Source organism: Lepisosteus oculatus, chromosome 2, assembly GCF_040954835.1.
Source record: "Lepisosteus oculatus isolate fLepOcu1 chromosome 2, fLepOcu1.hap2, whole genome shotgun sequence".
NCBI classification, from domain to species: Eukaryota; Metazoa; Chordata; class Actinopteri; order Semionotiformes; family Lepisosteidae; genus Lepisosteus; species Lepisosteus oculatus.
Window position 1 is genome coordinate 41,481,168 of NC_090697.1, and position 13,779 is coordinate 41,494,946.

At 36.1% G+C, this 13,779-nt stretch overlaps 1 protein-coding gene across 3 annotated transcripts in view; it reads left to right on the forward strand.

Annotated features, from left to right (window-relative positions):
* The window catches only part of plcb1 (phospholipase C beta 1), a 385,213-nt gene that overhangs the window by 246,981 nt on the left and 124,453 nt on the right, over positions 1–13,779 (forward strand). For all 3 annotated transcript variants that reach the window (XM_069178667.1, XM_069178666.1, XM_069178665.1), the window contains exons 8-9: positions 2,984–3,084; positions 13,190–13,356. In XM_069178667.1, the coding sequence (XP_069034768.1) occupies positions 2,984–3,084; positions 13,190–13,356 (268 nt within the window). The remainder of the gene's footprint in view (positions 1–2,983; positions 3,085–13,189; positions 13,357–13,779) is intronic.

Genomic DNA, 13,779 nt, shown 5'->3' on the forward strand with positions numbered 1-13,779 from the left:
GATTGGAACTTATTTTAAAAAAAAAACATTCTCCCTAAAATCCTCATCCAACAATCAAATTCTATTTTATGTTTGAGTGCAAGGTCATAAGGAATTAAATGAATTTCATTTTACGGACTATCTCATTTTTCTTTTTCTGTCAATGAATGAGTCTGTTATACTTTATATGCTTAATCAATGGGTTTTATTACAATTAAATTATTTTATTTAAAGGCTGTCAAAGCCTTTCTCCTCACTGTACTATTATAATCGTTTCTGACTGTTCTGATTCAGTATGTACAAGTCTGGCATGATGACATATACTGTTTGAGAATATTCTTCATTCGTTGCTGCTAAATACCTCAAAATAAGGCTACAGGTTTTTATAATATAATGTGGCTTTAAAACTTGCATAAACTTGTCTCGACTTGCAGACCTTCATACTTAACATTACATTTTTATTGTAGTTGCAATTCACATGTGTTTGTGTTATATTTCTGGGGAAAATGTAATTATTAATTTACAGCTGAGATTAAAGTACTGTATAACCATGCACATGGCAGTCACAAAAACTTTATTTGTGAACAATCATCCATAATTCCACACAGAAAGAAAATAATTACCCTCCTCTCTCACCCCTTACTCTCAATGGTACCTTCTTTCCAGGTCTCTTCTCATGGATGCATAAATTGGCATTAATGCAGAAATCCCATGCAACAAGACTATGTTGTTACAGGAAGCGCAAATTTATATCTGGATTATTATTTTAAGTGTGAATAAGAGCATCAACAGAAAACGGTGAATATAGCCCTACTGTATATTGGAATAATGGAAATAAGAAGATTCTACCTCTTTACAGACCGTTACCAACTGTGGATCAAAATATACCATATATAAAAGTGCCCACAGTGACCCCTGGACAGAGCATACAGTGGTAATTTGGAACTACTTTCAAACAATGTCATGTATGAGAATTCAAACATACTCTGTATAGAAAAATTAAGTGGATCATTAAGTGACAAAGAGTTTTGGAGACAGAATTTATATTATCCCAAATACTGTCCCAGGAAACAGCTTCATCTGTGACATTCAGATCTTTAGTCCAGCACAAAAACTGTTTTAACTGTAAGTTATGAATATTTTTCTGTATGTTTGTTATGTATGTTAATACAGCTGAGAAGCAGATGTAATGAGCTAAGATAGTTTTTGTAAAAAAATCAAGAGTGGTGTATCTGAACACAGAGGTACTCCTTACACACAGTGAAATGTGCCTTTACGTGCCTTTACGTGCCTTTACGTGCCTTTACAAGGAGGGACAAAGAAAAGTCCAGAGCCCGAGGACATCAGTACCCAGAGTATTATTATAATTTACATAATATGTATGAAATATTTTAGACTCGATTATTTTCTCCAATAACATGCTTCCACATGCTGCCTCTGTTACATTTCTCCCCAGTCTTTTAAAGTCATTGGTGCCTGTGTACAAAATTATTGAACTTCCGTTATCTTCAGGTGTACCTTCTGATAAAAAAACAGCTTTTATATGCTTTGAATAAGTTGCTTAAATATGGTAGGATATATTTATGATTTTAATTGGACAAATCTACATAGGAGAAACCTTTATGAATGCAAAAATCTTTATGGGTGTACAGTATGTCTAACAGGATACTATGTCCATGCATCTTTTGTTGACTTTTACTAAGTTTAAACTAATGATGGCCTACAGGTACTGTATATATCCATATTGGCCAAAAGGCTCCCAGGCAGCATGCTGCAGGCTGACATTTGTTCATTTATATTATATTATTGTAATATGGCAAAATGTAAGTACCAACCACTTAAATTACATTATATACAGCTCCCTTGTGTCTAGTTATGGATGACAACCCACGCACCATTTTTTTATCATCCAATCCTGTTGGTTTGAATTCATTGGAATAAGACTTTTGAAATTGTCTAATTTCAGATTGAATTGAAACATTGTAAGCCAAATATGGAATTTCTGCTTTGTGTTTTGTCATTTCTCCAAAAGCGACTTCCCTATTGTTCAACCTTCATTTAACATTTTGAATACTTCAGGAAGATTGCGACCAAATTGATCCTGAAACATTTTATTCACCTGAGTGTATTTGAACGAGGAATAGTTATTTTCTCTGACACAAATGCACAAATGTGTGATGCATTGATGCACTGAGAAGATGGAAGGTCCACGAGGTAACATGAGGACTCCAATGCACAGAAAGTAATAACAAAAGTGAAATCACTTGAGAAGCCTGCAGTCACAGGAGAAGGAATACATTGATAAGCTGTTCATTGCAATATGTTTGGACAATCCTTGGAGGAATTGTTACCAATTAGTAAACTTTCTAGACCAAAAACTTGTAAGAACAAAACTCACAGTGAAAGTAATTAATAAGGAAATGGAGTCTATTGTCTGTTTTTGGAGGCCTCAAAGAGATTCTAGTACAATTAATTAGGAGTGAATCATCATGAGGCTAATCCCTTTGTATAGATGACACCCAAAGGAGATGTGTAGACATTTGTGCATATTATGCAATCGTTTAAAGTATATTTGCATGAAGTTATACCAGCTTTCTGAAAACACAAAGCATACCCCAAGCATACCTTTTTAACCTATTAATGATTTTTTAAAGTATAAGATTTTGTGCATTATACTTGTAGTAATTCAGAGCAAAGTGGATTTCTTAAACACAGATGACCTAACTATAGCAATTTCGTTTAAGGAAAGAAAGAAAATATTTGCATTTTTTTGCATACAGTATACTGTATAACACAGTAATTGATTTGATTTGATTAAGGAACAAGTAATAGGTTTATTCCCGCTGAAAAGAGAAGAAAGAAAACACAACGTTTCAGCTTTGGAGCCTACTGCTTTATTATATTTTTAGAGAATGAACGTTAAATATGAACAAGTTACTGTAGGCATAATGGTATAATGATCGATGTTGTTTTCATCAGATCTTTCTCATGTCTTGTTTTACAGAATGACTCCATTCCTCAAGAGGACTTCACACCTGATGTATACCGAGTTTTCTTAAACAACATATGCCCTCGACCGGAAATCGACCACATTTTTTCAGAATAGTAAGGAAACCTTGAAAAAGTTATTCAATATACAGCCTTTCTTTACATGGCACCCTAGTAAAATTAAGAAAATATCTAAAATGGAAAAGTTCACCTGTTAATACAGATTACTCTAATTGCTTGCCAGTCTGTGAAATGTGATTGCTATATCACGATTCATTGTACTGCAGAGTTGGTTATATGAGAGATAATGTCTCCGTTTTTACAATCCTGCTACCTCTGGTTACAAGTTGGAGGTATTTCATATTAGAGGCATTTCAATTCCCAGGGTGTTAACTGCATTGAGTTTGTACATTTTGCAGATGTTCATGTGGGTTTCCTTAGGGTGCGCTGATTTCCTGCCACATTCCAAAGATATTCATTTAGGTTAATTGGATGATGGTAAAATTGTGGTTATGCGTATGTGTGTTTACAGTGCCTTGCGAAAGTATTCGGCCCCCTTGAACTTTTCAACCTTTTGCCACATTTCAGGCTTCAAACATAAAGATATAAATTTTTTATTTTATGTGAAGAATCACCAACAAGTGGGACACAATTGTGAAGTGGAACGAAATCTATTGGATTTTTGAAACTTTTTTAACTAATAAAAAAATGAAAAGTGGGGCGTGCAAAATTATTCGGCCCCTTTACTTTCAGTGCAGCAAACTCACTCCAGAAGTTCAGCGAGGATCTCTGAATGATCCAATGTTGTCCTAAATGACTGATGGTGATAAATAGAATCCACCTGTGTGTAATCAAGTCTCTGTATAAATGCACCTGCTCTGTGATAGTCTCAAGGTTCTGTTGAAAGCGCAGAGAGCATCATGAAGACCAAGGAACACACCAGGCAGGTCCGTAATACTGTTGTGGAGAAGTTTAAAGCCGGATTTGGATACAAAAAGATTTCCCAAGCTTCAAACATCCCAAGGAGCACTGTGCGATCATCTTGAAATGGAAGGAGTATCAGACCACTGCAAATCTACCAAGACCTGGCCGTCCCTCTAAACTTTCAGCTCAGACAAGGAGAAGACTGATCAGAGATGCAGCCAAGAGGCCCATGATCACTCTGGATGAACTGCAGAGAACTACAGCTGAGGTGGGAGAGTCTGTCCATAGGACAACAATCAGTCTTACACTGCACAAATCTGGCCTTTATGGAAGAGTGGCAAGAAGAAAGCCATTTCTCAAAGATATCCATAAAAAGTGTCGTCTAAAGTTTGCCACAAGCCACCTGGGAGACACCCCAAACATGTGGAAGAAGGTGCTCTGGTCAGATGAAACCAAAATCGAACTTTTTGGCCACAATGCAAAACGATATGTTTGGCGTAAAAGCAACACAGCTCATCACCCTCAACACACCATCCCCACTGTCAAACATGGTGGTGGCAGCATCATGGTTTGGGCCTGCTTTTCTTCAGCAGGGACAGGGAAGATGGTTAAAATTGAGGGGAAGATGGATGCAGCCAAATACAGGACCATTCTGGATGAAAACCTGTTGGAGTCTGCAAAAGACCTGAAACTGGGACGGAGATTTATCTTCCAACAAGACAATGATCCCAAACATACAGCAAAATCTACAAAGGAATGGTTCACAAATAAACGTATCCAGGTGTTTGAATGGCCAAGTCAAAGTCCAGACCTGAATCCAATCGAGAATCTGTGGAAAGAGCTGAAAACTGCTGTTCACAAACGCTCTCCATCCAACCTCACTGAGCTCGAGCTGTTTTGCAAGGAAGAATGGGCAAGAATTTCAGTCTCTCGATGTGCAAAACTGATAGAGACATACCCCAAGCGACTTGCAGCTGTAATCGCAGCAAAAGGTGGCTCTACAAAGTATTAACGCAAGGGGGCCGAATAATTTTGCACGCCCCACTTTTCATTTTTTTATTAGTTAAAAAAGTTTCAAAAATCCAATAGATTTCGTTCCACTTCACAATTGTGTCCCACTTGTTGGTGATTCTTCACATAAAATAAAAAAATTATATCTTTATGTTTGAAGCCTGAAATGTGGCAAAAGGTTGAAAAGTTCAAGGGGGCCGAATACTTTCGCAAGGCACTGTATGTCTGTGTCTGTGTACCCTGTAACAGACTGGCATCCAATCCAGGGTGTATCCTGCATTGTGCCCTCTGCTTTGATGGGATGGGCTTTGGCTCCCACACAACCACAAAATAGATGTATGGATGGATGTAATGTGCGAAACAAAAAGCAAATAAATCATAAAAAACATCTGGAAGACATTGATCAAATTACAATGTATGTTTTTTTTTGTTCTTAAAATACTAAACTCCAGACAACCCAAGAACAAACTGGACGCAGGTCTTTCATGCATGTTGAAATCTTCTGTTCAAAGGCTGAGTTCTGTTGACCCTCTATTTATACAATGTAAAAAACACCCCATATAACATCTGAAATCCACATTATACTTGTTGTGTTCCCACGGAATTTTAGTTTCCGTGTGCATACATTTCAGTACTGTAGCCATTAATGTGATAGATGGCACATCAGATGCAACCCTTTGTCCATAATGTTTATACTAGGTTAAAACCGATCGACTCAGCTAAACAAAGCATTACTTGTTCCCATTAAGAAAAAAAAAGTTTCACAACAAACTTACATATATTAAAAGCTGTTTATCTAATAAGAAAGTGAGGCTTAACAAGTAGATGCTGGTGATGATCTGAAGTACAGTATATGAATAAACTGAGAGTATGAATACAAAATGAAGAGAAACTCAGAATTAATTTATAAAGCAGTAACAAAAATAATTTTATGTAATACAGCATAATACAAAACATTAATTATTTTTTTTCTTAGCCCCAAATTAATTTACTAATGTTGTTTAGTAACAGGTAGTGATAATTTGTTGATTTCACTTAGTGCAATCTACAGCACAGAGTTTAGTGATTTCCAATTCACTTACAAAAATGAGATATACAGTGCATTATACAGTGATATATGTATATATCGTTCTGGCTGTGAAATAAGCAATGTATTTATAAGTGGTTATATCAGTTTTTGCTTTAATGAATTTATATACAGTATGTTATCATAAAACAGACTATTTACTTAATTCTTTGTATGTTCTTTTTTTAATTCTGTGTACTTTCTCCAGTCCAAGCTTTGCTCAATTTGTGATATCCAGTTAAATTTATATTTATATATTTTTTATATTTAAATTTCAAAAGTATGTCTAAGATGGATTTTTTATCTTTTTCAAACCTATAATAGCTATTATTAATTTTATATTGGTAAATGTGCAGTTGCGTCCAAAAAAAGTAGGAATAATTAAAATGTTTAGGAAATTAACTATATAATTTAATTAATACCATTTTTTTTATTTTGCGAACTAAAGTAAAAGCATTCATATAAAAAACAACATTTCAGTGACACAGATTTGGAAAATGTTCACAGTGAAATTATTTTTCAAAGATTCTTAAACATAGCTCTCTTATCAAAAATATCTGTAGTGATGGGAGGTATAAACAAAAAATGTTTTCTTCTGAAGTCTAAGGTAAACTAAGGTGACATTGGAAATGTCAGTGTTCAGGTATGCTGGAACTTATTTTGGGCTGTCATTGCACAGGGATTGAACACTTACTGAGAATCCTTAATAAGTTATTTACAAAGTGTACAATCGCACACAGATTGTGTAAATTCTGCACTGAAGTCCTATCTGAAAGTGTCATGATTGCAAACTAGATGTCAACAAAATGTGGAATATATATATAACTGCACAGACTACAGAGATTTACAATTTTATTTGACAGAAACTTTTAAAATTCAAGTCCATTTCAATTTAGAGAGGTGGTGGGAAAGGCCAGAGTCAGTCCTGTGAGCTGCACTGACAGAATAGCAATTATTCTTGCTATTTATAACAAAGCACTTGCAGTGATCCATGATTCTGTCTAAACTAAGGTCATGAAGTATGGCTCTCCAGCAAGGTATTAAGGAAGGTAATGTACGTTAAAACATACAAGTCAGACGATCATATGTATTTTACTCTTAAAATAATTATAATAAACATTTAATGTAATGTTAATATTTTAATCAGAAATACACAGAATATTTAGCATTCTTTTACATGTAGTACATCTACTGTACATAGAAATATAGATTGATCAAGAACAATATAGTAAAAGGGCCATAACAATGTTCTACAGATGCAGCCATTCAAAATGTGTGTTTAAACCCCATATTGCTCAAAATTATTTGCAGAATAGCAAGGAATACCACAGTATGTGATTGGCTGGCCAAAATGACTGACAGGTGGCACTTGTGGTGCATTGGTTTTTAGTGAAACGGTTGCTTTATTTAATCTCTTTACTGTGCATGTTTAAATCTGCTTAATATTGAATATTTACATGGAATTTTACAACTAAATTGAAATTTTGGTAGCTGAGCATAAAAATAAGTGAAGCATAACATATCTGAACGTCATAAACGATATTAATTTAGGAATATAAATATATTATGAAACTGTATATGGCTGGTAGTGGTAGTTTAAATAAAAATACACAACAGTTTTCCACTTTCTTCATAAACATCTTAAGCATCAAAGTCTTATTGTGGTTATTTTGGAAAAGTATTTACTTGCTTCTTCCGGAAGTATGATCCGGCAGTCAAAAGCTAGGTCAGCTGTCTCCGAACAGACCTTCATCTCCTGAAAAGTGCCTCTCCCTGCCGTGCAGGTTGCTGTACCTGTTGGAATGTGTATCTCCACAGCCCTCCGCCCCCAGCAGAGCACACACCACCTCCTTGCACACCGGCATACTTCATCCCGGCCTCTTTGCTCACCTCTACCCAGGAGTTGACTGGCACTGTCCCTACTGTCTCTTTCCCTTCAGGAAGCACCATCTACACAGCCATAGCAGAATTCACAGATGCCAATGTCACGTACAGTTTTCCCAGATATCCAACTTGCCCCTCAGTCAAGAGAAGGATGAGAGATTGTATGTACAGTGCATCGGCACAGATGGGAAAGTCAGAGCCGACCGTTATGCCGTTCTTCTGTTTCGTAATTTTGTGACTTTTGAAATTTACTGGGGGTGGACAATATGCTTAAAGATGTAACATGAAGCATACTGACGTAAAAAAGCTATTGAGCACAGAACATCTTTCCACTTGTGAAAAGATTTGCATATGTAGTTTATTCTTATCTGTATGGAAACAGAAAATGCAGAGGGAGTTTCAGAAATTAAACAGAGGTCTGGAACACCCTGTCTCAAGCATAGACATTTCATAAATTGAACGTTGTGAAAACAGTGACAAATCACCCCTAACAAAATACAATTTTATAATACAAGCAGTTTAAAATTTTTAGTTGTTATTAATGAATCACTTTTTAACATGTTGTAATATTTAGAAATACCAAAAATTTAGTGTCCATAATATTTACTAATTTAGTTTTTCAAAGAAATGTTTATTTGTTAAAGGAAAACCGATCCTGGATATGGGTTTGAAGCCCCTACCTCCAGCATGCGAGTCACACGCCAAAGCAATACCACCAACGCGCCGCTTGACAGCTTAAGTTAGGCAAAACATTTTTCAATCAGGGGTGAATGAGTCAAACTGGTGCAGATGTTTACAAAGAATGTGGACTACAGTAATACTTTGAGCTTACAGCCTATCCACGGTTGTTTGTTATTAATATTATTAATAATATCTTCTGTATCACATTAAAATTTGAATGTTTTTACAAGTGTAAGAGGCGATACACAATGTGTCTCATCTCTATCTCTTCAGTGTGCAGAATAATTTCCGCAGAGCCACACAACCTCGTCACAACATAGTAAACAACAGACATATTTTAGCTGCTTAATTACACGACTCCATATTGATATTACTATCAAGTGGTATCAAATCAGTACAACTTTTAATTTTTACAATAACAGCAAGTTGTGTTCTTACTACAGTACGTATTCTTAGAAAATGATAAAATGTTTAATTTTTTATGAATTTTTTATGTACAGGTTTGTAATGTTAGAACAAGAGAGTTACAGATGCAGCCATTCAAAACAAGCGGGAGATACCGCATTACTTGCGGTGCACTTTACGCAGTCTACCGCGAGTTACCGTAAATTCTCCTATAATACCGCAAGAAAAATAATAGTATCCGGAATTTCCGCAAGGTGGAGCTAATAAAGCTCAACCTCTCATGTTTGAGCTGTCGCCATCAGTCTTTAACGAAGATATTACTAATAGTATTAATAATGAATGACCTCGGACAAGCTGTAAACTCAAAGTATTGCCCTGGTCCACATTATTTTTTTCATTGACCGTCTTTGTAAAAGTAACACCACAGCATTTCGCAATCACGCATTTGTTTCCAATCATGCAAAGTACAGTAATTTTTGATAATCAATTCACCATGCCTTTCACATGCTCATTAAGAGAGATTGATTTAGGAACATAAACATATTACTGTATGCAAACTGTACTGTATACAGTATGTATATGTATATTTAATGTCTTTACTGTGCCTGTTTAAGTATTGAATATTTGTATGGAATTTTTCCACTGAAGGGAAATCTTAGTACCTGAGCATAAAAAGAATAGGAGCATATTGTAATGCATGTGAAGGCCATAAACTGTATTAATTTTGGAACATAAACATACAGTATATGGCTGGTTTCGGTACATTAAAGAAAACATACACACCAGTATTCCATTTCTCCCTAAACATTTTAAGCATCGAAGTCTTTAACTAACATGATACCGGAGTCAACAAGCATACTTTCAGACTTTAAACTTTCAGACGAATTAAACCGGTTTCACAGTTATTTTCAAAGTAGAAGGGGGTGAGATTTCCAGCGAAAGACACCTCCCCCCCTCCAAAACCAAGGAAGTACAGTACTTACTAGTTAAGAAAGCTAGGCTCCTCAATGAAATCGCTTTAACATGCTAATGCGTTGGTGTAACAGTCCGGGCATGGCAAGCTTCTAATGTCAACCCGACTACGGCGAAAGGAACCCCTTCTTTCATTGGAAGACAATGAACATATTCTATCCCTAAATGAATTAATAGCAAACATGGTTTACATAAAATACATTTTTCCAAGAAAGTTTAGCCTTTGTCACTAATGAAACCACTAAATAAAGACATAAATATAGAAATCTTAAGATTTTTAAAATACATGACTTTGCTAAAATTTATTTTAAAATAAAAACGATTACAAATGCCAGTGGAGAGAGAGAACAGGGGAGGGATGTTGGTTTTGCATAAGGCTATGGAAATTAAATCTATTTGGGAGTGTGGAGTTACATGTTCTGGCTGTTTGTGAATTATCGTTGTTGAATATGGAGTGTTGAGGCAAAATGCAATTTAGCGCTTTCTGGCAAGAGGAGACCCCCAAATTAATAATGTAACATCCTATTGTTTGTGCATGAACATAGTTACTGTATACTGTTATTTCTTTAGATACGCAATCCCATGTTATTTTTGAATCCCTGGCGGGACTGGGAGTCCATAAGAATCGAGTAATAGGTTTCATTGCACTTTGACAGATCGTCTTTAAATCAATTGTTCATATTGGCCTGCTTACTGTTTACTGTAGATGTTTTTCTAAGATGTGAACTTTTTAAATGGCAAATTATAGATTTTCCAATCACTGAACTTCTAATAATATGATTCTTTCCTTGATACACATTAATGAATGTGTCACATACTATATATGACATCACTTCTCTAGGGATCACCACCTTGCTGTGGCAAAGAAACTTGTGAGCACTTGAGATCCTAAGAGCAATGCCATTTGGAGTTAACACTTCCCATGGGGGTAAGATCAAGGGGCAGGTACTACACAAAGCTCAATTCAAATAAGTCCTCAACATGGAACAGCCAAATGATGGCAAGTCTCTGTATAATTAATGCATGAGGAGCATTACAATAACTGTGAAACTGGATGAAGGGAGCAGCCCAGAAAGTTTAAACTTATTATGAATACAGTGCCACCCAATAGAGCATTTCGGATGTGAAACTGCACTCATGGCATCACCTTAATATCCACACTTGAAAGATCAGATCACAAGATCAGATGGAGAAAGACCATCCATTAGGGGACTTCAGCCAGAAAAGTTAGTACCAACACAAAAACATGGCAACTAGTTTGCTTGTGGCAGTCAAGAGTAACAGGAAATGGCTCCAAAATTAATTCTGTCATCCCCTTGAGTAATGTGGGTATCGTTTCACCAAGCCAATGCCCCATTGTTGGCATTTTGTGGATCTTTCTGACTGTCTTATCAAGGGAAAAGGAAAACCTTCAGAAAGTGATCCAGCACAACCAGTTCCACGAATTATGCTGGGCCCTGAATTACCAGCATCAAGTGAATCAGATCAAACTAGGAACCACCTAGGAATCAACCCTGTTCAAAAGTTGCAGGTGATAAACCTTTCAGCCTTCCCACTTAGAAAGTGGGACAGTAGTCCACCCCATTGTCAGTGTCATTTTTTACCTCTCTGAAGTCCTTTCAAAAGACAGCAAATATGATGCCTCTACACCTTTGGATGTAGTCATCTTCAACAGGTTGCCTGGATGTGGCAGGGGTCTTCCTTTGTCATTGCAGCTACTGTAATTTTTCTACTTTAACAGCAAGGTACTCCATCTAATGGAGGAAGCATCTCCTGCAAAGTCTGAATTTCTGCTCATTTCTGAGCAGTTGATTCTGTTCAAATTGCACAGCAATCTGTAATAATGCTGTGAGTGCCTGCATCATGTCTTTGAAGTACCCTCTATTTTTTCTTCTTGATACAAAAAATCTTCCTCAAAAAACAACCCCAACAACTCATTGAACTCAGGTACACTGGGGATGCTGCAGAATGTGCCTTGGCAGAAATAGATCTTCACCCATTTGTCAACAAATTTACTGAAGCATGAGAGAATATAATACTTAACATAAGTAACATAAAGTTTATAAGATCAAAATTCTCCATCAGCAAGCTCCACACATCTGGCCTAGTTTCTGAAGAATGTAGCACACTTCCTCTGCTTTGGCAGTAATCTTTCATAGAAGGCCAGTATTGACAAGAAATCCAACATTGGATCATAAAATAGCAGCTACCGTAAACTGACCGACTACCATGCAGCCATTATTTCTTCATTATTGTGCTGAGCTGATACGTGCATAAGATGCAGGAAACTTAGACAGGAGTTATATCACTAATTTTCTTTACAGAACATTTTACACATCAAGTAAGAAGATGGATGCACCTACATCTGTGTTCTTTCCTGAGGAGGCATGACTAAAACTGTAGCAATGATCATCTGCCATCAGCTCTATAGGATTAATTATGTTGTCCAGAATGTAGGCTCCCAAAGTTCACTTCTCCCAGCTTACCCAAGACAATCACTTGGGTAAGATTTAAAAAGACAGGAGAAGCTTTTTAAATATATGGTTAAAAAAAACAAAGTTGAAGAAATGCAAAATCGATGTCAGCTCCTGGGAGATTATGGCCATTGACCAGATGGAGGAATTATATTTGGGAATGAGCCCAGAACTTTGAAACCCAAAGGCCTTAGAAAGAGGAAGTAAAGCTGGAGTCTCAAAGAGAGATTACCATGACCGGGTTGTGTGCAGTACACAATTTATCTCCTAAGATAAAACCTCATCCAGCCAGAGAGTGTGCAGATCCTGTTCTTGCTCTATATTCCAGTTGTTCTTTAAATGTTTTTTTTCTGAATGTCAAAAGGTTACTTTCCTAACCTCATGTTCTACATGGTTACATGTCAAAGAGTCATTTCAAATACCTTATGTTTTCAGTGTTTATTATGTTTTAATAACTTTCAGTTAATTACATGTGTGCTATAAGCTTCAAATGAAAATATATTATTATTATTATTGTTGTTGAAGTATTGTTTTTCAGGATTTTTAATTACAAAGTTTTTTCTGTTCTCAGTAAATTAAAATTTCAGAAACAAGGGGTGCATTTGATTCCTTCACCACAACTGGTTGGTGCCATTTTTTTTGTTCTCAAATGTAGTCATTTTTAGAGACTGGATGATTTTTTTCATGTTTTCTAACAACTTTAAATCTTTTGTGTACAGCAGTACTTCCAGCAGAGAGACATCTTTATATTACTGCCTGTTCTCCGTGAGGAACCTCCTAATTACTCATTTCCTCTTTTCCTCAGTGGCGCCAAGAGCAAGCCTTACCTTACTGTCGATCAGATGACAGAATTCATAAACACAAAGCAGCGGGACCCCCGGCTAAATGAAATACTCTACCCACCACTGAAACAGGAACAAGTGCAGCTGCTCATAGAGAAATATGAACCGAATATCAACCTTGCCAAAAAAGGTCAGTCACTATTTAATATTTTGGCAGATACACAATGCATAAACACACGAGCACCATCACATACAAAACCTCACTTGTTTTGTAGATATTTACTACACTTAGACAGGCTGCAGAATAGCATATCTCTTTGTATAATTATCGTTCAATATCTTCTTACTTAAAAGACGGAAGAAAAAACTGCTGTTCTCTTTTCATTGGTTTGAAACATTGATTTTTCCCTGTGCACCAGGTGTTGCCAATTTCTAGGAAATGTGAAATGAGTGAAATCAGTACTGTTGGCTCCCCAAGTTGAATTGAGTGTCTGCTGACCAGCTGCTGCTTTGTATACAAGAGAATGTATACACTTTACAAAGGAAGTACATTTTTTGAGACTTGGTTAAATATTTTTGTTACGTTTCCCTTGGATTTTTACATCTTACATCA